At 38.5% G+C, this 24,713-nt stretch overlaps 3 protein-coding genes across 9 annotated transcripts in view; 2 read left to right on the top strand and 1 right to left on the bottom strand.

The window, feature by feature from the left end:
* The window catches only part of LOC141428009 (syntaxin-1A-like), a 90,599-nt gene extending 80,568 nt beyond the window's left edge, over nucleotides 1–10,031 (bottom strand). For 5 of the 6 annotated variants that reach the window (XM_074087670.1, XM_074087668.1, XM_074087669.1 and 2 more), the window contains exon 1: nucleotides 9,805–10,031. In XM_074087670.1, the coding sequence (XP_073943771.1) occupies nucleotides 9,805–9,837 (33 nt within the window). In that variant the 5' untranslated portion in view covers nucleotides 9,838–10,031. The remainder of the gene's footprint in view (nucleotides 1–9,804) is intronic. The other variant, XM_074087672.1, reaches the window with a different exon arrangement.
* Nucleotides 10,032–11,244: 1,213 nt separating this feature from the next.
* On the top strand, nucleotides 11,245–18,780 carry LOC141428001 (uncharacterized). 2 transcript variants are annotated; one of them, XM_074087654.1, is made up of 6 exons: nucleotides 11,479–11,568; nucleotides 11,667–11,762; nucleotides 11,854–11,940; nucleotides 12,052–12,162; nucleotides 12,369–13,138; nucleotides 18,661–18,780. In XM_074087654.1, the coding sequence occupies exons 2-5, from the start codon at nucleotides 11,690–11,692 to the stop codon at nucleotides 12,611–12,613; spliced, it is 516 nt and encodes a 171-aa protein (XP_073943755.1). In that variant the 5' UTR covers nucleotides 11,479–11,568; nucleotides 11,667–11,689; the 3' UTR covers nucleotides 12,614–13,138; nucleotides 18,661–18,780. The 2 variants fall into 2 exon arrangements, with proteins under 2 accessions (XP_073943754.1, XP_073943755.1); XM_074087653.1 differs by having other exon boundaries at nucleotides 11,245–11,762.
* Nucleotides 18,781–20,860: 2,080 nt separating this feature from the next.
* On the top strand, nucleotides 20,861–23,260 carry Ran (RAN, member RAS oncogene family). The gene is made up of 3 exons (XM_074087652.1): nucleotides 20,861–20,970; nucleotides 21,342–21,794; nucleotides 22,578–23,260. The coding sequence occupies exons 2-3, from the start codon at nucleotides 21,369–21,371 to the stop codon at nucleotides 22,791–22,793; spliced, it is 642 nt and encodes a 213-aa protein (XP_073943753.1). The 5' UTR covers nucleotides 20,861–20,970; nucleotides 21,342–21,368; the 3' UTR covers nucleotides 22,794–23,260.
* The last annotated feature ends 1,453 nt before the right edge of the window (nucleotides 23,261–24,713 follow it).

The following is a 24,713-nucleotide window of genomic DNA, read 5'->3' as shown; positions in this document are numbered from 1 at the left end:
TTTTTATGGCGTTAAATAAATGTATTTTCTTTCTTCTTTCTTTCTTTTTTCTTTCTTTCATTAATAGAAACTACCTGGTATTTAACTTTTTCGTCAAATGGAAACATCCTACTAATATTATAAATGCGAAAGTTGTTTAATAAAGTTTAGTTAGAATAGTGGACCGACCGTCCACTACAAATTGGTGGAGTTTTAAGGGCAACACACACAGAAAGCGTGCGCGGGTCGGGTCGTGTCCGCCGCGTGAGCCGCGCGGTTCGTTCGTTGTATTCACACAGAGAGCGGGTCGGACCCGCGACGGGCCCGCGGCGGCTATCAATGTTGCCAGTTTAGTGACGTAGTCCCTAGAAGTGACGACTTTTGCTTAAATCTTAAATAAGCAAATAAGTTTTGACGATAGAAATGGTTTAAGTATCTGGCGACTTTTGGAGTACAAATTAAAACAGTTCTAGATACGACATTTTTGTCAACTCGACACAGAATTATACAGTGCCGCGGGATATATGTGGAAAACGACAAACGCGCTGGCACCAAGGTCAAACTTTATTTACTTACTTAATTAAATCCAATTTATGTAATGATGGGTGATCGATGAAATTTTTAATAGTGGCTGATTTTTTTTATAGACAGGAATAAGCTTATACTAGTCAATGCAAAAAATAACAGATTTTTCTGTATTACCAATTAATTAAAAAAAAAAAAAGTAAAATTATTCTCGCCAAAATGAACTAGCTACTGCGCATGAATACGGTTTTTAGGGTTCCGTAGCCAAATGGCAAAAACGGAACCCTTATAGTTTCGCCATGTCTGTCTGTCCGTCCGCGGCTTTGCTCAGGGACTATCAATGCTTCAAAGCTGTAATTATACACGGATATACTTATTATGAAAACTATCCCGACAAAATGGTACAATGAAAAATTAAAAAAAAAAATTTTTTTGTACCTCCCATAGAAGTAAAGTAGGGGTTTTTTTTTCTCATCCAACCCTATAGTGTAGGGTCTTTTAAATTAAAAGCATTAGGGGGTACTAAGACGATTTTTCGATTCAGTAATTTTTTTGCGAAATATTCAAATTTAAAGTAAACATTTTCATTAAAAACGAGTTTTAGGGGTTTTTAACTTAAGCTTTAGGGATAAATATTTTTGAGAGTTGGTAACTCTGCGCTTGGCCCGCGTGCTGTTTGTGACGACGGGCGACGGGCGCGGGCCCGCGCACGACCCGCGCCCGCGCCCGCGTTCTGTGTGAAGGCTTCCATATACCGCCATGCAAATACGCCCGTCGCGGGCCCGCGCACGACCCGCGCCCGCTCTCTGTGTGTGTTGCCCTTTAGGTCTTCGTAAGGGAGGAGGAAACCCCTGCCTCTCGTAGAATAAAAGCGAGTGAATCTACGAGCACCCCACGATAATAATTAATAAGGCAGAAGCGCCTCAAGAAATAATATTTTATAAATGTGCATGTCAAATAATTGAGTGAGAAGAAAATGGCAGAAAAATTCAATGGTTTGTCTGACGTTGAAGATTTTCTCTTCCAGTTTAATGCCATAAGTGTTATTAAAGGATGGTCAGATGAACAAAAAAAAAAGGTATGCGATTGTCACATATCTTGAAGGCCCAGCATTGGCCTGGTATAAATGTAGTTTTGCAGAATTGACTCCGTACGAAGCTATCACTCAAGAGCTGAAAGAGCATTTTCCGACACAAATTGATTATGCACGAAAATTTTACTATAGAAGACAAACAACCGAAGAATCTATTTTAGAATATTATTATAGCCTAGATAATTTGGCTAGAAAGGCGAAGATAATAGATGATACAAAGTGTATAAAACAGTTTATCGCCTCTATTTCGCATGAGTATCAATGGATGCTTGCCTCAAGACTATTTGCGTCAAAAGACCAATTGAGGAAGACAATTCTTCAAATGGAAGATTTACTTCGTAAACATGAAGGTGTTAAAACACAAAATGTACAACTATCAATTCTTTATTCAGAAGAAAAGATGTCTAATAATATTTTACAAGAGTCAAACACAGGTTTTTCAGCGCGTATGCCACAAGCACAATATGGTACGCCACAAACACCAGTTACTAGCAGTAGGCCACGTTGGGAGCAGCACGGCGCGTCGAGGCCGTATGGCGGCTATTTTCCAAGGCAGCGTCAATGGCACGGGGGAGCACAAGGTAATGTTTCAACGTCACAGTGGCAGGAGCAGCAGGGAGCACAAGCTAGGGCTTCAGCATTAAACGTACAGATGCGTCGACGAAACTGCGATGCGTCAAATCTTAATGTGGTACTTCAGGAACCAGATTCTGATTTACGGCAACAGGAGGACCGTGATTATGTTCCTCAAATTAATATTTTTTTTTCTAATAAGAAGAGTAATAATCTAAACTCATTTGTGCCTATAGAGCTCAACGGTCAGCCATGCAAAGCGCTGATCGACACTGGGGCTTTTGTGTCATTGATTTCTGTACCACTTGCAGAGAAGATTAATTTGGGATACGAGTGTGCGCTTGGTGAGCCTTTGCGTACAGCAGGGGGCTCCAGGATTCGCCCTGTAGGAGTTGCAAATTCATATCTTTTAATAGATAATTACTACTGGAGAATCAAATTGTTCATCATTGAGGACAGTTCAAGTTTTTGTATTTTGGGTCAAGACTTTTTATCTGCAAATAATAATGCAACAATCGATTACAATAGTTTTTTTTTTTTTTTTTTTATAGCTTCGCGCTCTTGGCGCATTTAGCCAAACGGGGAAACGGAATTAGATAAGGGAAATGCGTAAGGGTCGGAATTTAGAAAAATGGGTTGGAAAAGATCAGGAAGGGTAAAAGATAAATAATAATACTTATAGTTTTATATTGTTATGAGATAGAAATGTATATAGAGCTTTAAATATATATAAGGAATTATCATTAATTACAAGGAGGGATGGAACAGATACGGGAAACGGAACGCCAAGGAGTGACAGCTGTTGTAGAAATGAGGAACGATCATAAAGGATTACAATAGTTATGCTTTGACTTTGAATGATATATTTCGTGTCAATTTTATTCATAAATTGATTGACACACGACACACTCTCATTTTGTGTAAATGAAGTTTCAGCGGAAGAGGTTGAACGTGAGAAAGTGAACTTGACCGCAGAATGCAAAGTCCGATCAAGTGAAACATTGTTAGGGTTCTGTGCCTTAAATTTGTCTGCTTCAGGTTCGAGCAAAGGTGTGTCGTCGGAGTCCGAGTCGGTTGAAGCCGATGGACAATTGGAACGAATGGTTGACGAAAAGAAGGATTTGGACTCGAAGCCTGAAAGGGGACGAGAGGTTGGAAATTTGCAGACTGGGCTGACAGGGTCGGCAAAGGAGCGAGAGGCGCCTTCCAAGGTTGTGGAAGTGAAAAAATATGGCAACGGCAGGTCGTGTACGGGCCTGATAGATTTTGTAAGAAAGGTAAGAAAAAGTTGCGTAAATTTTTAAATAATTCCAATTTTTTTTTTTTTTTTTTTTTTTCGTTAGCCATTTTCTATGTCCCACTGCTGGGCAAAGGCCTCTCCCTCGGACTTCCAACTTCCCTGTCGGCAGCTACGCTATAATTCCAATAATAAAAAAAAAACACAGCAAAGAACCCTTATTGAACAGAACACGAAATTTAATAACGTTCATGTGAGAGTGAGACAGAAAGTATACGACTGTCCGGTCTAGCGTAGAGGTGGGTAAATCCGGATCTGAAGATTCAAAAGAGTCAGATCCTCAAGCGGATCTGAATCCCTTAATGACTCCTTTCAAATCTTATTGACTCCGGAGTTACTAACTCCGACTGGATCGAGCGGCTCGCCTCGCTCGTGATCGCCGTCACGCTCACTCACACTGACTCGCTCCGTCCGCCTGCTTTCGCTCTCGCTCGGCTCGGATCGGATCGGCAGGGCTACTACGAAACTCGATGTTCGTATCGTACCGTCCCTCTCGCTCTCGTATTAAATAGTATAAGTGTCAGAGGGACCGCACGACACGAACTTCGATTTTGGAGTTTCGTAGTAGCCCTGCGGATCGGATCTTGGACTTGGATCTTATTATCTATGTTTGGTTGGTCGATTCGGTTCGGTTCGGTTCGTAGTAGCCCTGCAGATCGGATCTTGGACTTGGATCTTATTATCTATGTTTGGTTGGTCGGTTCGGTTCGGTACTCGGACTTGGACTAACGAACAAATCTTTCTCTCTCTCACGAATCTGTACTTCAGTTCAGTCAGCGGGTGGGGCACCGCAGTACCGTACCGACACCGACCGACCGAATCGAGCCGGAGCGGATCGGCCATAGATAAATTAATAATCGCTCGAAAGAACCGGAGTAGGGATTGCAGTACCGGTACTGAAACCGAATTTGTATTTCCCGGTACTGGATCTACTCCAGTACCGGGAAATACCGGGAAATTCGATACTTTCGGTACTAGAAAGATCGTGTCGTGTCAGTGTCGGAAAGATATTTGTCCGATGCTCGAGCGAGTGGTTCGGATACCAACGTTCTCAGAGAGGCTATGATAGGTAATTTGAACCGAACTCTTCAGGCAGTGTCCGATTGGGGCGAAGCCAATTTAGTCGGTTTTAATGCCTCTAAAACCCAGGCGTGTTTATTTTCGGCAAAACGTAGTGCATTTAATCTAACTCCAACCTTTCGAGGTCTGCCTGTACCAATATCTGACCACCTTCAGCTCCTTGGCTTAGAACTCTCAGCTAAACTGAACTTTGGGAGTTACATCGAATCCTTGGCAAAAATCGCTGCTAAAAAGCTTGGTATCCTATCCAAGGTTAGGCGATACTTCACTACGGACCAGCTCATTGGTCTTTACCGAGCCCAAGTCCGATCCTGCCTGGAGTATTGCTGCCACCTTTGGGATGATTCTGCTGAATATCAGCTAGCTGCTTTGGATTCGGTAGAACAGCGAGCGAAGAGGCTCATCGGCGTCGCCTGCGATGCGGATTATTGTCGTCAGAGCCTTCGTCATCGCAGAAGAGTGGCTTCCCTGTCGGTATTCTACAGGCTACATTTCGGAGAATGTGCTTCGGAATTGCACGACCTTATTCCACCTGCTCCTTTCTTCCACAGGTCGACCAGAAGTAGGCGGGGTCTCCACCCTCACGTTGTCAGTATTCCAAAAATCCGAAAAAGCATTTTCGCTCTTCCTTCATCAACCGCACAGCAAAAGAGTGGAATTCCCTGCCTGCGACTGTGTTTCCTGAACACTACAATTTGGCCGCCTTCAAGTCCAGGGTGAATGAGCATTTACTAGGCAAGCGTGCTCCATCGTAGGCCTCATCCTCGCTTTCCATCAGGCGTGATTGTGGCCAAACGCAAGCCTATACTGTATATAAAAAAAAACTAGAGGAAAAATGTGTTAAATGCTTGTTATGCGTTAAATAAAACGTTAAAAATAGTTCTATAGAAGTTTAATAAATAAAATATGAATCACTGAAATTACCCTCCCTCTGTAACTCAATTATTGAGCATCTTCAACCCTTGCTTGACTCAAAGCGCGAAGCTGCCCTTAGACACGGTACTTATGCATCCCAATCCCGATACCGGAATAGCGCTTCGCAATAGCAAAGCAGTCCTCCAGCGAAGTGTGCGGTACTTTGCCACTACGTACTGGTCTAATCTCGGTCGCACTATTTAAATTTGTGCAGATAAGGGAAATATTAGCGGTTTTTATGAAGGTATCAAGCAGGCCCTTGGTCCCGTCATTAAAAAGACAGCCCCTCTTTAAGACGCGGATGGCTCTGTTATTACAGGCAGTCAAAAACAATGGGACCGCTGGGTAGCTAGTGGGCTAGGTCTCTTCTCTCAGCCTGTGTTCCTGCATCCGGAAGCAGTACAAAGCATGCTCAAACTGGACAAATGGACAGAGTTAGACGACCTGCCGACTATAGAGCTACTGTCAATCAGCTCAAGTGCGGAAAAAGTCCTGGCGGTGACGGCACCCAAGCCGAAGTAATTAAACTCCAGTGCATCAGACCAATCTTGCACAATCTTCTGTGTAATTGCTGGGAGGAAGGAAGTAGGTACCTCAGGACATGTGCGACGCTAACATCGTCACCTTATACAAAGGGAAAAGTGATCGCGGCGACTGCAACTGCTACCGCGGTGTTGCCCTTTTAAGCATAGTTGGTAATCTTTTTGGTAGAGTCGTCTTGTGTAAAATCCAAAAACTTGCAGAGCGCATCTATCCTGAGGCGCAGTGGTGTTCGCTCCCAGCGATCCACAGTAGATATGATCTTCATACTTCTTCAGTTACAGAAGAACAGTAAGCAGGGAAGGTCTTTATTCTGCGCTCGAGAGCATTGGGTGTCCGCCAAAACTTCTAAGCCTGGTAAAGTCATTTCACGAAGGCATAAAGGGGGTTTTAGATTACAACGGCAACACATCGGAGCCGTTTGATGTTCGCAGAGGTGTGCCTCAGGGCTGCGTTCTGGCTCCTACCTTGTTCGGAATATATTTCGCACTAATATTAGGTACGAACAGCTTTCGGTGATACCGAACGGGTATTCATCTGCACACGAGGGGCGACGGAAAGATGTTAAATATCTCTTGCCTCAAATCCAAAAAACATCGTGAGGATTTACAGCATTTACAGCTTGATAAAATTTAAAAATATTAAAATTATTATATATTTTTGTAGTACCGGAATTCCCGGGAAATGAGTTTCGTTTCCCGGTACTGAGGGCGATGAAATTTCCGGGAATTCCCGGGAATTTCAGTACCGGGAATTCCCGGGAGCAATCCCTAAACCGGAGTCAATAAAGGAGTCGGATTCAATAAGCGGATTCGGTACCGACACCGGAGCTGGATCTAGTGAGTCAGATCACTTCGCGGAGTTGAGATTACCCATGTCTAGTCTAGCGAACTTTGTGGTCGAACACATAACTTTTTAAAAGTCTGTGCGAAAAGTTCTGTGTCATGTGTCAAAAAGAAAAAAATTTGACACATTAGACAATTGTCATTGTAAACAAAGATTTATTATAAAGATTTTCTATTAAATTGTATATATTTTCAATTAGTAGGTTCAAAATAACAGTCAATGGCATCATCATTATCCAATAATTAAATATCGTTTTTGAGTGAATTATGATACAGTCAAGGGCATAAATATCTATACAGGTGTAATATATATTTTTGCCATCTTGGTACCATTACATATGCATAAATATGTGTATGTCTCTACTAGAATCACTCAAAAATATGTTAATACTAGCTTTTGCCCGCGGCTTCGCCCGCGTGGAATTGGGTTATCGGGCGCTGTTCCCTCGGGAACTGTGCATTTTTCCGGGATAAAAAGTAGCCTACGTCACTCTCTGGCCCATAAAACTATCTCTAGGCCAAAAATCACATCGATACGTCGCTCCGTTTCGACGTGAAAGACTGACAAACATACACACAAACACACACTTTTGCATTAATAATATTAGTATGGATGGATGGCCTTATTATCTTGAAATAAGAGTATGGTACACATTTTTTTATATGTTTGATAAATTCATATTTAATTAAATTATACTCCACTGTAGTGTTATGTTATTAAAAGTACTCTTTTCCTTATTCTGACACTCACTGGGTTTTACCCATTGTGTAAGTATTCAAATGCTGTATAATGAGGTAAATCCTGCTGCACAGTGGAGTGGGTGCCTTTATAGGGTGGTCCTGGTCTTAATTAAATATTTAGTCAATTGCTTATTTTTACCATTATAAATCGCTTACAATACCTACATGTCATTAAACGATTTTTAAATATATTTTGGGATTTTTGAGACATAAAAAAATAATTCATTTATTTTGGATGAAATGTGCTCCATATTTTTTCGCACGAAGAAACAAAGTACCTACACCAACAATTATAATCAAACAATAAATGACATTCTGTAAATAAATTTCAGTCAATAATAATATTAATCTCAGTAATATATGTAAAATACATTTATTTAAAGAAAATAATAGCAAGATTAAAGCTACATAGGTTTGGAAGGCTTTTTAATTTAACAGTCCACAAATTTCCGCAGAAAATGACTTATGGCCATTAGACACATTCAACAAGATTCAGAACATAGTTAAAAGTTTAAGTAAATTAAATAGGTAATCATACAACAAAATTTTTAGATAAAATTTAGTTGCAGGCCAGACCAACTATAATTTCTATATTATTTTATTAATAAACATGTCATAAGAAGAATAAAAAGAGAAAAAACATACCTAATTCTCAAAGCTCCATTATAAAAATAGTCACTTATAACTCAAAATTTTTAGAAATTTGCATGTAATGAATGTATGGTCAATGAGTCGCTGATAAAGCTGCGTGGGCAACTGTACTTAATATTATGTTCACCTTCGAGATTTGTTAGAGGGTCATTATAATAAATTATCCAGGTTCTAATTATTGTTTTTTAAGAGCATTAATAGTACAATGACATGACATTTAATATTTAAAAATACAACCTTCATTTTTTTTTTAATTATGGCCTACACCGGACCCATGGTGCGCTGTAAGAATATAAACATTTAAACAATTGATTTTCTGAACCTGGTTTGGATTTTATTTAATTTTAAATCAGTTAACATTTTATGCTGTGTTACATTTAAAATACTAAAAGATCCACATTATTACAGTTCTGTTGATACCTTTTTTTCATGAAAAAGTCATCTAGATTTAATATACTTTAAATTCTAGGATAGGCGTAATTGTTTTTTTTTTGTTTTGCTTCTATTATAATCACACACATTGAACTTGGTCTAAGAGTTTAGAAGATAGATATAACAAAACAAAAAATTGCATCACTCTTGTCTCCCCCCACTTATTTTGATAGTCAAAACTAATTTCTCACTTTTTAGGGTTATATGATATTATAAGATTAGAACATATAACTTTGTAAGTCCTGACTTTTTTTATCATACATGGTTCTACAGACCGAGGCGAGAATTTTAAGTTTTGTGATTTCGAAAAATTAGTACTCCACCATGTACATTCAGCAGTTATTCTTACAATTGATTTGTACTTTGTGAAGTACATGGGGACTTAAGAGGATAACATACTAAAAGATACCAGCCTGTTAAGATATATGACAGTTGGACTGTAAGGTTAAGAAATAGTAACTCAAAAAAATCAAACCAAAACCACAACTCACAATTACATGAATACAAATCTAATCCAATCCAGACCTAATACCCTTAATTAACAGAATGTTACAAGTTTTATTATTATTCTAAAACTTATTAAGTTACTTCACAAGTATTAAGTTAAATGTAGAAAAAAATTCTCTTCTCAAAATAATTAATGCTTTGCAGCAATTTTACCTTATCCCTAATCTCTAACAATCATTTAATATTAATTTCCGAATATCAGACGAAAACTATTTACATTCTAGTCTAGTTTTACAAATCCATTTTATCACAAAGTAGGACAGATGACAGATTCCCAAGTTCATGTGAAGAGGTTACCCAACCACAATTTTTCATTATGTACATAAAATAAGGCAATAACTATGAAACTACTAATGAAGGGTATTTTTTGCAACATTTTAGGGCATTATTCACTCTCTATTCAGTATAATTTTAAATCTTTGGGGTGGGGCGAAAAAAATTATAGATTCTTATTATTAGAATTTACTAATCTAGTCTATAAAAGTCTGCATTAAAGATGAAAGAATAAAGGAAGTTATGTGCAACAAAAACGCTATCTTATGTGCCGTACTCAATGCTATTACTTCACGAATTCATGGCCAATGAGGAAGACCTTTGGTTATATTAGGCAGACGAAAAAAACTCACCGCTTGAAGCGCCGCTAACCTGTCCTTCGTCATCCTTATTAGAAAATCACGCACCAAATAAACGTTTAATCTTGTTACACAATCCCATTCACAGATCTTTTTCTAAAAACGTCACTAAAATAAAGGAATTAAGGACACGAACACTACGATCACTTCACTGACTTCACTCAACCAACACAAAAATCGATACGCCACCCACCACACCACGCACGAACCAAACGAAACTTTATATTTTATTTTAATATGGCAATCTTTTATTAGAACACTATTGCCAGTCAACAAAGTTACTATAAAAAGTAAAAATGTAAGTAAATCCAAATGTATTGCCGTTCATAGTCAAAATACCACAAACGGGACTTGTCACGCTAAAACACAGTGGCCGTGCTCACTGGGTATTGCAGTTGCCTTAGATAGTTTAACTTACCCTTGTTGACAACTTAATTCAATTATTGATAGTTAGTTAAGATTCCTTAAGCTAATTCTTTTTTATTTTATTAATTGTACAAAATAATGTAAATTGATTAATAATTAATTCTTGAATTCAAATAAAATAAGTTTAACTTAAATTATCTAAGACCGTTGCTGTATCATACATAAAAAATGTAATGGTGGATTACTTAGAGCAACGCGGGCTTCCTACGGAAGGACCCGGGAAGCCCACGTTGCTCTAATCTAAGGGTTGATCTAGACCGAATTTTGTACGTAACAGACGTTCCAATTTGGCAGGCGCCGACCATGCACCATCCCTTAAGGCGGACACATATATTTAACGCGACGCCACGCCACGTCGTCCGACGCGTGTTTCTATCTGCATAATCTATGGTCTAATTGTGAAACCTAGCCGTATACTACGAAATGCAAAACTCGAACTTCGTATATTGCCGTCCCGCTAACGCTTATGTCATTTAATACACTAGTGAAAGTGATGATGCGGTACAAACTTCGTTTTTCAAGTTTAGTAGTAGCCCTGCTGCTGGCCCTACTACGAAATGCAAAATTCGAACTTCGTATGTTGCCATCCCGCTGACGCTCATCTCATTTCTATCTCATTTAATACGCGAGTGAAAGGGACGGTGCGATACGAACTTCGTTTTTCCAGTTTTGTAGTAGCCCCTCTGTTATGATTTTTTACGTTGGCACTAAGTGATGAACTTTGTCTTTTTACCTGTGCTTAGATTTTATCACTTTAACCATCTGCAACACCAGCTTGACATATTTTTATTTAAAGAAAAATTATAAAATTTCTTCGTTAGTCCTTGCACTCATTCATGATGGTCACTGAATATGTGGTTTTTGTTTATCGGATACTAGTTGATCGGTGTCTACCAAATCGGAACGTCTCTTGCTGCTAGTTGCCGTGTAAATATGTCAATGTCAATTTGACAGTTTTAGTTTGTTGCCGCTTATTATTGTTATATTATCTATCTCTTAGTAGTCTGTGGTTGCCGCTACCGCTAGCCTAGCTTGGTTAGCTTATTTATTATTATTAAATAAAATGAATGTAGTCATTGTAGTCTCAAAGTTATTACTTTGAAAGTTTTGGAAAATGGATAACGTTAAAAAACGTGACAGGAGTGTTAACTTCACTCGTGAAGAAATAGAGCTTTTGTTGTCTTTAGTCGAGTCGAAACTTCAAACGATTGAGAACAAAAAGAGTGGTGCCATAGCTTGGCACGATAAAGAGAAAGCATGGATGGCAATAGAGAAAAATTTCAACAATTCAACTCTCGGTATACACCGCAGTGCGAGACACCTTAAAACCAAGTACGAAGCTTTAAAGAGAGATACTAGGAAAAAGGCTTGTATAATTCGTAGAGGACATTGTACCGAGGGCATTCGTAACGGCGAAGTATTTCTTTCAGAAGCCGAAAAAAAAGTTTTCTATATGGTACTGCAAGCGAACGACGGTGATTTTAGTGACGCTGAAGAGATTTGTCCTTTAGATGTCAAACGAAATAGTAAATAAAATTTAGTTATAAATAGTTTGGAAAACCTTGTGTATACATATAAAACAATTTAATTTAAACTATAATTTTTCTTTACTTTTAGGAAGTATGTCGAGTACAGAATTTGTTTCTATGGACATTGAATCGAGTGATATATTCAAAAACAATATGGATAATGAACAAAATGATGGTGAATATTGATTAGTGCTTTACAGGATCATTATAAAAGCTCAAATTGTTTCTAAATGCATCCTTATTGTTCTATTGTGGAAATTAATGTTATTTTTTTGTTATTTTGCAGATACATGCGAAAGTAAATGTTTATCTAATATATTTGGAAAAGATGAACCTGTAGATGTTTTATATGAAGAAAATCCTGTTCCGAAAACTAAAAACTCTTTTACTAATGATGGTAAATATTTAATGGTTTTTTAAAATACAGTAGGTACCAAGATCTAACTGTTAGGCTTTCTGTTCATAGGCAGATTTTACTTAAAAAAATCAAAAAGAAAAAATGCTGTTATCTGTAAGAAGAATAGTGCTAAGTGTTAGTGAATGGTTGCTTTTTTGGTGTTAAAATTTCTTGTGTCTGGTTGTTAATTAAAATATTTATTCTAGGTACAAAGACGAAAAGAAAAATACACGAACTAATAGACTCAGTTTCAGAAGTAGTTCTATTAAAGAAAAAGATACTTGAGGAAGAAATTAAAGAAAAATTTATACAAAGGAAGACACATGAAGAAGAACTGCAACACAGGAGAGAGATGAGAGCATTAGAGAATCAACAAATGTTGCTGAAAATTGAAATATTAAAAGCAGAATTAGAAAGTACAGGGAAAAAAACTAGGGATGTTTTGTGTTAAAAAAAAAGACTTGTCTAAAGCTGCGCTTTACTAATGATTAAAGATATGTTCTCATAGTGTTAAGCTGGAAGTTGCATTATTATAAATACTTTTCAAGAATCTTTTGTCAACTTCATGCTATAATTATATACAAAACTAGCAAATCCAATTTTACTTCAGATAAGAGAATGAGATGCCCTAACCCCGATTTAGATCTGAAACAGCTACCACCATATTTCTATGGTCTGAGATCTTTACCCACTTCCATCCCTTGCATCCATCCAATCCAATGATCCAATTGACTTTTTTGGTGTTTCATATAGGGCCAGATTTAAGGGAGGGCATCAGGGGCTACCTACAATTAAATATAAAAAGTAAAACAACCAGCAGGTGGCTCAACTTTGGGATTATATATCTTCATGATCTAACGTAAGGGCAGAATTCTATCTGTACTGTGAAATTGCTATTTCTGCCAATTCTTTATTTGCTCAATTTCCTATCAAGGAGTGGTTTAAATGCCTAACACCACTACCACAGAACAAGTAGGTAGTCTGTTTCACCACTATTAAGCTTTGAACCGTTATTTGAAGCCTAATTAAATAAAGAATGAGAGAAGCGAACTTGACTTCTGGTAACGAATCGGTTTTATCAATAATACTCCCGCCTTGACGTCACGTCCTGTCCACCTGGTGGGGGTTGCCGAGCAGAGCTGCGCTCAGCTGCTCGGCTCCTGCCTCATTGGCGTCTTGATTGCCGTAGCAATCGGTTATCTAAGTGAACTACGTGTCACGTAAGTTTATTACAAATTATAAATAAGATATAAAAACGGTGTTACCGTTCGTGTTTTTAAATTATACATGATGGAGAACGGCTCTAGTGAATCTTCGGATTCGTCTAGTGAAAGTTCTTCCTCGGACTCTCCCGCGACGGTGTCGGTACCGGCGCAGCCTGTGGAAGGGCAGGAACCCGACCCTCCGCGAGCTAGCCGTAAAAGGAAAGCCAAGAAGAAAAGTGGCCACAAGCATAAGCGTCGGCGCCGTAGCCCGTCTACTACGATAGACGCAATAAGGTATTTGAGTGATCAAGTTAGTAGCATAAAAAACTTTATTGCGGGTAACGCAGCTTTCCAACCTGCATTTCATTCCACACCTGGTGTTGAACAGGCAAATAATTGTGATCTTAGTGGTGATGTGAGCGGTGAGCTTTATGATGATGATAATGATGAGCCCAGTACCGTGCTTCTGAGTGCAGACATACCCACCCCCTCGTGCTCGTTTACTTTACCCTTAAATACGGTTTTAAAGGAGCCAACCATACCTAAATCATCGCAAAACTTTATCGAGTTGATTAACGGTCTACAGCATTTCAATTCTGACGACTGGGATAGTGTACGGTATGCGGACACTCAGAAGCAATACTGTTCGTCACCGGGGTTTAATTTTTTAGAAACCAACGACGAACTTAAACCATTTGATAAATTTATGTCACTTGCGCTCATCGAACGCGGTTTTGCTTGCATTACTCAGGCCCTCATTAAACAAAACGAGGCGGCTCAGGCCGGCTTTAAATATTTAGTTGAGTGGGCGCATTCAGTCGAGCGGGTTACCCCCCCACTTGTTAGATGAGAAATTAAATGAGATCTTTGTCAACGGTAGTTTTCAGAAAATTACTAATGACGTTATACAAATAGCATGTGGCCACAGAGCCGAGTTGATACAGCAGAGGCGCGACGGTGTTTTACGGCCAATAAAAGATAATTTTCTGAAAGCTACTTTGAGAAAAATTCCACCAACTTGCGAACACTTGTTTCAAAAAGAACCGTTTTCTAATGCAATTGAGAAAGCCGGGGGCACCTCTAAAGCTTTTTGGCCGCCCCGTGCGCCCTCTAATAACAAGGCTGCTGCGCCAGCACAGCCCCAAAAGCAAGCTCAGGCCATGCCTAGTTATGCTAATACTAATTACACGAATTACATGAATAAAGCCCAGGCTTTACTTAATACTAACTATACTTATCCTGATTTTGTAAATCGAATGCCAGCGCCTAACTGGCCTGTCCCATTTGGGAATTTTCAACCCCAAGTGCGCGACTATCCTCGCCACGCACAAAGACAGTCTGGTCAGCAAATACGTCCCTCGCGTCAGAGACTCGCTCGAAGCTACCAAAATCAAGAATTTAATAACAACCGGGGGGGTAGACACTCGGGTCCACTCCCATCGCGGGGTCAACCGAAACGTAGGTTCTGACTGGAACGGGTTTCAGGCAGGCAGACTGTCAGATTATGTGGAACGCTGGCGAAAGCTACAAGCTCCCACGACCATAATTCAGATCATTCAAAAATTTCGCATTCCTTTCTTTGCCAGGCCTCCTCTACGACTACCCAATTTAAAAAATCATCCCTTGCAAACCCCAAAGAGTCACGATATGTTCCAGATCATAAACGAAATGTTACAAATGAAAGTCTTGGAACAAGCAGACCACACCCCCAGTTTTGTGTCTCCCATGTTTTTAATACCAAAAAGCGACGGGTCAGCCCGCCCCATATTCAATTTAAAAAGACTAAACAAATACGTTGTAGTGAAACCGTTCCGCCTAATAAACATGAACAAAATTGCCACATTCTTACAGCCCCGAGACTGGCTAGTCAAAATCGATTTGTCCAATGCTTATTTTCACGTCCCGGTGGCCAGGGCACACAGACGCTTCCTCAGATTGATTTACAATCAACATCTGCTACAAATGACTTGTTTACCGTTCGGCCTTGCATGCTCACCAAAAATTTTTGCGTCCCTAACAAATTGGGTAGCGCAGTTACTCAGAGAGAAGGGGATGCGGGTAGCAGTCTACCTGGACGATTATTTGCTTGCAAATCAGGACCCCCAGGTCCTGTCCTATCAGGTTCACGAAGCAGTGAGCCTGCTGGAACATCTAGGCTGGCGAATAAATTATTCAAAGTCTGTGCTGATTCCACAAAGGAGCCTCCAATACTTAGGTATTGCCTGGAGCCCTCATACAAACGAGAAATCTCTCCCATTCCAAAAGACCGAGGACATTCAAAGGAAGGTCACAACTCTGTTAAAAAGAGGAAAGGCCAATCTGTGCGAAATCCAAAGTGTAATAGGGATGGTCAATTTTGCCAGTTTCGCGGTCCCAAGGGGTCGCCTAAACCACAGAGCACTTTTGAAACATTGTCAAAATCTACTTCTAATGAACCCGCGTGTACGTTACTCAATTCCAAACTTGGCATTAAAGGAGTTAGCTTGGTGGTGCTTCAATCTGAAGAAAAGCACTCCAATTCATTACCCACCAGTAACCAACTATTTGGTGACGGACGCCTCGGGGATAGCATGGGGAGCCCAATTAGACAATATCAAAATGTCGGGTCGTTGGTCCCCGGAAGAGGCAAAACTACATTCCAACACTCGCGAGATGTTGGCGATTTGGTATGTGCTAAAAGATCACGCTCAACACCTGGCCGGTTCCTCGCTGATGGTTCAATCCGACAACAGAACTGTCGTAGCCTATATGAGAAACGAAGGGGGCACAAAATCATTGCCTCTTATGGAACTAACTTACAAAATTTTCAGGGTATTAGACTGGTTCAAAATCCACATAGTAATACATTACCTGCCAGGTCGTTACAACGGAGAAGCCGATCGCTTATCACGTTTAACCAGGCCCCCGGAGTGGCACCTGCTGCCCACAATAACAGACTTGATTTTTGCCAAATATGGGCTTCCAACGATAGATCTTTTTGCCTCAGCGGCAGCACATGTTCTTCCAGTGTACGGAACGCTAGACCTGACAGACCGCCAAGCAGCCCTGTACGACGCCTTCAGTCGCGTGTGGGACTATCCCCTCGCATGGGTGTTCCCTCCCCCCTTTCTGATCCCCCGCGTGTTACAACACCTCAATACGGCAAGGGGAACATACCTAATCGTAGCCCCACGGTGGTTGAAAGTGTTTTGGCGTCCCGACCTCAAGAGCCGGGCCCTGAGCCCTCCGTTCACAATCCACAACCTGGACAGAGTTCTGGTGGATATGACTACGGGCCTTCCGCCTCCGACGATGAAAGACCTGATTTTGGAGGTGTGGAAATGTGGGGGTGGGGGTGGACAGAAAGATTAAAAGGCTGGTCTAGAGACCAGACAGAGCTCTTACAGAAAGGTTGGCGGCCCTCATCGATGAAAACATATAAAGTTGCGTGGCAAAAATGGTGTGTTTGGGCTAGTGAGAATGGTGTAAGTAGATCAGAGCCACAAGGCGCGGACGTAGCAAAATTTTTAAGCGATCTATATCTTAAAGAAGGCTTGGCATACAGTACCATTTTGGTGTATAAATCGGCAGTTTCTACTTTATGTGATCCAAATTTAAATAGTCGCCTTAGCTCTCACGTACTAGTTAAGCAGGTATTAAAATCGATTAGTATTGCAAGTGTTAAATCTAAAAAGGCCCCAATATGGGATACTGATACGCTTGTCGAGTGGTTAAAAAGTAATAATTGTAATAAAGACAATTTATACGAATGCTCTGCGCGTGCGGCTATTTTATTATTGTTATGCTCGGGCAGGCGGGTGCATGACTTAACATTATTATTGGTTGATGACGGTAGCTGTATATTGTCAGACGATTCTGTGACTTTTTGGCCGAAATATGGTTCAAAGACTGACACTGCGCTGAATCGTCAATCGGGTTGGCGAATCTTTCGAAATAAAGACTGTCAAGCCATAGATCCTCTGTTTTGGATAAAGAGGGTTATTACACTTTCTCAGTCTAGGCGGGCGGCCGGTAAGGTAAATAATTTATTCATAACCACATGTGGTCAACCCAAAGCAGCATCACGAACAAACATTGCTGGTTGGGTCAAAAAGATTCTACTGCAAGCCGACATTTTAGTCCTGCAGAGATTTGACCTGCAGTAGCATCAAAGAGTTGGGTACAAAATTTAGTTATAAACATTTTGGAAAACCTTGTGTATACATATAAAATACTTTTTTAAAATATTATTGTCGAGAAATTGAGCCCCCTGCGCATTCTGTACTAACGGCACATTCCATCTCGGACTTATTCGCACCAGTGGATAATGTAGGCATTGGTTATATTTATGTTGTGAAAGAACTAATTGATTTTTGTGAATACGTTATATGTATTGAGAATAATAAATGTTGATTTTTTGTTATTTTGTAATACATGTTAAAGTATTATTTACCTATAAGTGGAAAATATGTACTTGGAATGTTTTATATGGTACCTGTTGAAATTTAAAGTTTCTTTTACTAATGATGGTAAATCTTCAATGGTTTGTTAAATTACTTTATTTTTAGAATTGATTTATTTTAAACAGGTTTTCCCATCATGGAACAGTAGTAACGATTGTTTACAACTTAAGGTGTAGTGTATTCCTACTCTTCTATTGTTATGTCTAACAACTAGAGTTAATTAAAATGTTTAACTAACAAAGAGCAAGAACATAAGAAGTATAGATCAATTTAACAAGTACTATTAAAAAAAAGATATAAGTATTAAGATATTTTCTATCTACATGTGTGGTAATAACAGCACTCTATTATATGTGAACTATAATATTTGAGAAAATATTATTAAACATTCATTATAAAAAAGGTGTATTGTTGTTATTCCTTCAAACTTTCATCACATTGGCGTTATCCTGTCCACCAGGCGATAACAAACAGATCTCATTCTTTATTTAATTAGGCTTCAATAATCGGTTCAACTTCATGCTATAATTATATACCTACAAATAATTTTACTTCAGATAAGCGAATGAATGCCCTAACCGATTTAGATCTGAAACAGCTAACCATATTTCTATGGTCTGAGATCTTTAACTTCCATCCTTGCATCCTCGCAAGAGATCCAATGAGGCAGGGCCGAGCAGGGAGGGCATCAGGGGCTACCTACAAAACCCCACCAGGTGGACAGCACGTGACGTCAAAGCGGGAGTATTATTGATAAAACCGATTCTACCAGAAGTCAAGTTCGCTTCTCTCATTCTTTATTTCAATTTCCTTCAAATAAGGTTATCGCCTAACAATAACAGAACAAGTAGGTAGTCTGTTTCACCACTAATATCATGTATATCCTATCAATGTGTTCATATGTGTGTGTGTTTGTTGTGTGATTCATTTTGCTGTTTATTTTGTTATTTAAAAAAAATCTCTGATTTTGATGGTTTTTTTTTTATTGAAAAACGCCTGAATAATATATCACATCAAATATGTAACAATTAGCAAGGGCACATGATCATTTACATGCTTTTGGTATTATAAGTAACTAGCTTTTGCCCGCAGCTCCGCCCGCGTGGTATTCGGTTATCGCGCGCTGTTCGCTCGGGAACTGTGCATTTTTCTGGGATAAAAAGTAGCTTATGTCACCCTCGGACCCATAAACTATCTCTATGCCAAAAATCACGTCGATCCATCGCTCCGTTACGGCGTGAAAGACGGACAAACATACAAACACACTTTCGCATTTATAATATTGTGTGGATAGTTAGTTCTTTAAAATACTTTTTTTGCATAAAAAGACCTGTCAAGATTAATCACCTTTTATGATTGGTTTTTTTGGAGTCTTTATGTATTTTTTATTTCAACTCCAAATTTGTTACTTTTACGGGTATCCCGTGAAACCATATCGAAAATACAAACCGAGACATGGATGCACAGAAATAGATACCAGCACTGGGAATCGAACCCAGGTCCTCAGCAATCCGTACTGCGTGCTATAACCCCTACACCACTGCTGGACAGGAATCTATAATCATCATAGGTTCTCATACAGTTTGAAGCGCTCTTTTCGTCTATCTCGATATAAGGTCTGTGGTGGTGAAAGAGGTCAAAACATCCAACAAAGACTATAATATAGTATAACACAGTATATATATTATGTATAGGGAGACATACAAGAGTGGGAGGGATGATAATGAATGACATTTAACCGGGCGGTCAAAAAGCTCGAATATTTGCCACATAGTAGCCCTTCAGCACCACTTGACTGTAATGATGATGTAAGACATGAGTAGACACATAAATAATCCAACAAACACACTGACTAATAATTCGTTTACAGATGACTCAAAACTCACACATTGACAAGTTGTTATTCGGCGGGAAGGCGGATTTATCGCTTGACCGATCCGAAATTTGTACGGGAGAGCGGACTCGATGTTGGTAAACGAATCCGACAATAATATTGTGATAATTTTTTTTAACAATTATTTTCTTAATATATATAAGTATATATATTAAGAAAATATTAAGGTAATACAAAATATCCATAGGACTAAAACTACTATTAAATTAAAATAACTAAAACTTCAATTAAAAAAGAGGTGGGCTTCTGTTATATATATATATATATTTCGGGGATCTCGAAAACGGCTCCAACGATTTCGATGAAATTTGATATGTAGGGGTCTCGGGGATGACAAATCGATCTAGCTTGGTCTTTTATTTTACGCTTATAATCGAGTTTAAGCCCAAGTAAAGCTCGTTAGTTCAGGTACTTAAACTTGAAACATCTATCATCGTTTTACATAACCCAACCGAACCTAACCAACAAAAAGTTGGAAAACCAGTTCAATATCTCAAAAACGGCTAAAGAGATTTTAATTAAACATGTCTAAAAGCCTACGTCTAGAAAACCTACTATCAAATAAAAATAAAAAAATTGGTTCACCCGTTTAAGAGCTACGGTGCCACAGACAGACACAGAAACTTATAACACCCCTCTTTTTGTATTGGGGGTTCAAAATCAAGATAATACAAATATTTTAGATCTGTGCTTGGCGTTGGCGCGTGTTTTTAGATTAGCGTTACTTCAGTTTGGACCATCAAAATTTGTAAAGTATTTTATCGTGTAGCCCCCAAATACAACGCAAAACTACAATAATAACTAACAGTAATCTGTAAATGAATAAAAGTTGTTATAAATGAAAATTAATTATTTTGGTTCTATTTTAAATCGATGTATTTTTGTTATTGTGATAGTAATCTCTCAATCGGACTAATTTGTACTTACTTGTTTGTTCCGTTGCGCGCTTGAGGCTTGATTGATTTGACGTCAGAAAAAAAACAGCGTTAGTACTTATTAAATCAATAGTAAAAACGAGTGAATTTAAAATATATTCAAGAGTGTAAATATTTAATAATATTTTTTAAAATTTATATTTACTTTGTAAAATTATTTATACATCTTTCTTAATTTTTTGATACATAATGAGTCACTGAGTTGTTATCATTTGTCACTGCGCCTACTGCCGCTGTCAAAGTAATCTTCCGCTTAGTTCAGTGACGCCATTGTGAGCCGTAACGACTTTTAGCAGTGTCGAGATAAATCTTTAATTTCTTAGACAATCTTGGTAAATTGTGCTTTTATTTTACTTGTTAATTATCCAATAGTGGTAATCTGTGAATCTGGATATTTATTTACGTCCCAAGACTAGTAGTTTATGGGTTATTTGTTAATATATCCGGTACCATTAAGCTAAATTCCTGTGAGGACAGTTGAGCGCCATTTGATGGAAAACTTGAATAGAATTTAACTTGTGAAGACTTTTTGTTTCTACTATAACTTTCGTTAATAACTTCTCATAAAGCAGTAGTAAAACTTAGTAATAAGAATGTTGATTAAAATCTGAATTATGGTGTAAATGTAACCTAACGTCGAGCCTTTGTGATCTCATCGAGTTTGGTGTTATCGAGTTAAATATAACGTGTTAATTGTTTTCAGGTTTAGACGCATAATAATTTACCAAAAATGGCTGATGACATGCCCACATTTAAATGCGTCTTGGTTGGGGACGGTGGTACTGGCAAGACGACATTCGTAAAACGACATTTGACTGGAGAGTTCGAGAAACGATATGTTGCTACGCTTGGCGTTGAAGTGCATCCCCTCGTATTCCACACAAATCGTGGGCCGATCAGATTTAATGTATGGGATACAGCCGGTCAAGAGAAATTCGGAGGACTTAGAGACGGATACTATATCCAAGGACAATGCGCCATAATTATGTTCGACGTTACGTCCCGCGTCACTTACAAAAATGTCCCCAACTGGCACAGAGACTTGGTTCGCGTTTGTGAAGGCATCCCTATTGTTTTGTGCGGCAACAAAGTTGACATCAAAGACAGAAAAGTCAAAGCAAAAACTATTGTTTTCCACAGGAAAAAGAATCTGCAGGTGAGCTCTTGAAAACTTAACCTTGAGGAATTGCCTAATGTTTTGAAGTTTTATTTGTTTACTAGTGTTTACCCGAGGCTTCGCACACATCACACACCATTAGATCCAGCCGCTGAATTGTAATTACGGGATTTTTAAAAATTGCCATGGGAATTCCCGAAAATTAAATCATTTTTATTGATGTTACATTAAAAACAATCAAGGTCAACTTTCATGACTAAGCCCTGCGGTTGTTTTTTCGAGAGTTTATCCCTATCCCGTGGGAATATCGGAATAAAAAGTGGGTTATGTTTTATTCCAGATGTCCAGCTATCTACATACCAAATTTCATGATTCGAAGCCCAGCAGTTATTAGTTCGATATTTTATGCTTATCCTGTGGGAACATCGGGATAAAAAAGCCTATGTGTTATTCCAGAAGTCCAGTTACCTACATACCAAATTTGATGACTCTAAGCCCAGCGGTTGTTATTTAGAGATGTGGGAATATCAGAATTAAAAGTATCCTATGTTTTAATTCAGGTTATAAAGTATATTTTTGCCAAATTTCATCCAAATCTGCCAGCCGTTTCAGCTCGAAGAAGTAACAAACATACTCACTCACAAACTTCACATTTATTATATTAATATAGTAGGAGTAGGATTCTGAGTGATTGAATTTTGTTTCTTAATTTTAAATCATCCCATCCCAGCCTATAGATGTCCCACTGCTGGGCACAGGTCTTCTCTCAGAAGTCTCTTTTTAAGATTTAGTTGTGTTCATTAATATTTATTTATTTTCCAGTACTATGACATCTCTGCTAAATCCAACTACAACTTTGAGAAGCCCTTCCTTTGGCTAGCACGAAAACTGATTGGTGATGGCAACCTTGAGTTTGTTGCAATGCCAGCATTGGTGCCCCCAGAAGTCACCATGGACCCACAATGGCAGAACCAGATTGAGAAGGATCTCAAAGAGGCTCAGGACACTGCCCTGCCCGATGAAGATGAAGATTTGTAAATATCTAGTAAATGAACTGCCCAGTGCCCTCTAATAAAATGTGATTTGAAGATCAAGCAGTATGAAAGACATTGTGATGTCAAAAATAAACTTCATTCCATTAGGTTTCTGCTGGTCTATAAGTACACACTTACTGGCTAATATTCTTGAAATATCTTTGCTTTACTGTTAACTTAAAAGCATTAATGTACCTTAAGTATTGTCTTAATTATTGTTTGTGATTTTTATTATACATTTCAAATCTTAAAATTTGTATGTCTCACTAAGTACATGTATGTAGCAGGCCATTTATGCATGTGAAATATTAATTATCGTAAATTATTGTATCTTGAAAAGGAGTGTTTTAAAAAAAAAATGGTAAAGCTGCTGAACCTTTGAAATCTCGGGTGTTACTTTAATACTCCTAAGGACTGACAATATTTCACTGTAAATTGTGGTGAACTTTTGAATAAAGTTTTGAAAATGCATATTTTTTTATTAATTCCATTTGGCTCTGTGCACGACATCAGCGCCACCTATCGTTCGCAACTTTTTTTGCTCTGATGCTCTGACGTTTTGAAATTTCATCGCACAAAAATCAAACCTATAATGTATTAATTTATAATACGAAATTACTGTGATACCGTGATTAGGGTGGACAAAAGGTTGTGAATTAATTTTTGGTCATTAAATTTAAATGAGGTAGGTAAAATTTATTCAAAAAGTGTTTTATTTTCGTTATGTCAGGGTTTGTTTACTTCATATTTAGTTGTACTTTTACTGTAAAACGAAAAGACAAAGCTATCTTATTGGTTTCTTTGAATAATAGTAAAATTATATAATTGTTATTATATCGCTAGTTAAATTAAATTAAAGCCGTGGTGGCCTAGTGGTTTGACCTATCGCCTCTCAAGCAGAGGGTTGTGGGTTCAAACCCCGGCTCGCACCTCTGAGTTTTTCGAAATTCATGTGCGGAATTACATTTGAAATTTACCATGAGCTTTGCGGTCAAGGAAAACATCGTGAGGAAACCTGCACGACCTGCGAAGCAATTCAATGGTGCATGTGAAGTTTCCAATCCACACTTGGCCCGCGTGGGAACTATGGCCCAAGCCCTCTTGTTCTGAGAGGAGGCCTGTGCCCAGCAGTGGGTCGTATATAGGCTGAGATGGAATAAATTAAATATCGTTTTCAGATCAAAATGAGTATCATTCTGACCGGTTTTTTGAGTGGTATCACTTATCACTCAATATAAAATTTCACCCACAAACCGTTTCATAAGGAAAATTGTTGCTGGACATGTCCGAGATGTAGAGGAATTAAGAACAAAAGAGGGACAGTGTTCAATAATTCAAGCTCGCATCATAACACAAACATCTATTAAATTAGGTACTTAGTTAAAGTCTATACAAATTGCATTGTTAATGACAGATTCATATGAGTGAGTATGACAGATGACAGAATTTAGATTATTTCTTCTTTTGGCCACTATGAGCGCTGCGATAGATTTCATTACCCCCCACTTCGCACCCTCCCACTGGTCATCCAGGTTATCAAGGCCATGAACCCACATGCAACTGTACCACAAACTAAAAGTGCTTTTGTTTGTCAACTTCTGTTTTTATAAATTTAGTAGTCCCTTTCAGATCTTGCAAGTAAATTTTCTAGAACTTCTATTAATTGGATGACAGTTTGGTCCGTACATTATGATTACGAATACTGATGGATGACAATGCAAAAGCAAAAGAGATAATTAAATTCCTAGAAAAATTCGTCCTATAAGCAATGCACCAATGATCTTGTTATTAGCATTGGATTTTATAAGGGATGCTCGATGTGAACAAAATTTGAATTGTCATTCTATTCATTTATTTACTTATTGCTAGGTAAAAACTATGTTCACGTGGCATTACAGTTTACATTACACTAATGCACCACGAA

Source organism: Choristoneura fumiferana, chromosome 5 (genome assembly GCF_025370935.1).
Source record: "Choristoneura fumiferana chromosome 5, NRCan_CFum_1, whole genome shotgun sequence".
In the NCBI taxonomy this organism is placed as follows: domain Eukaryota; kingdom Metazoa; phylum Arthropoda; class Insecta; order Lepidoptera; family Tortricidae; genus Choristoneura; species Choristoneura fumiferana.
The sequence above is the reverse complement of the archived record's forward strand: the minus strand, read 5'-3'. Positions and strand labels throughout refer to the sequence as shown.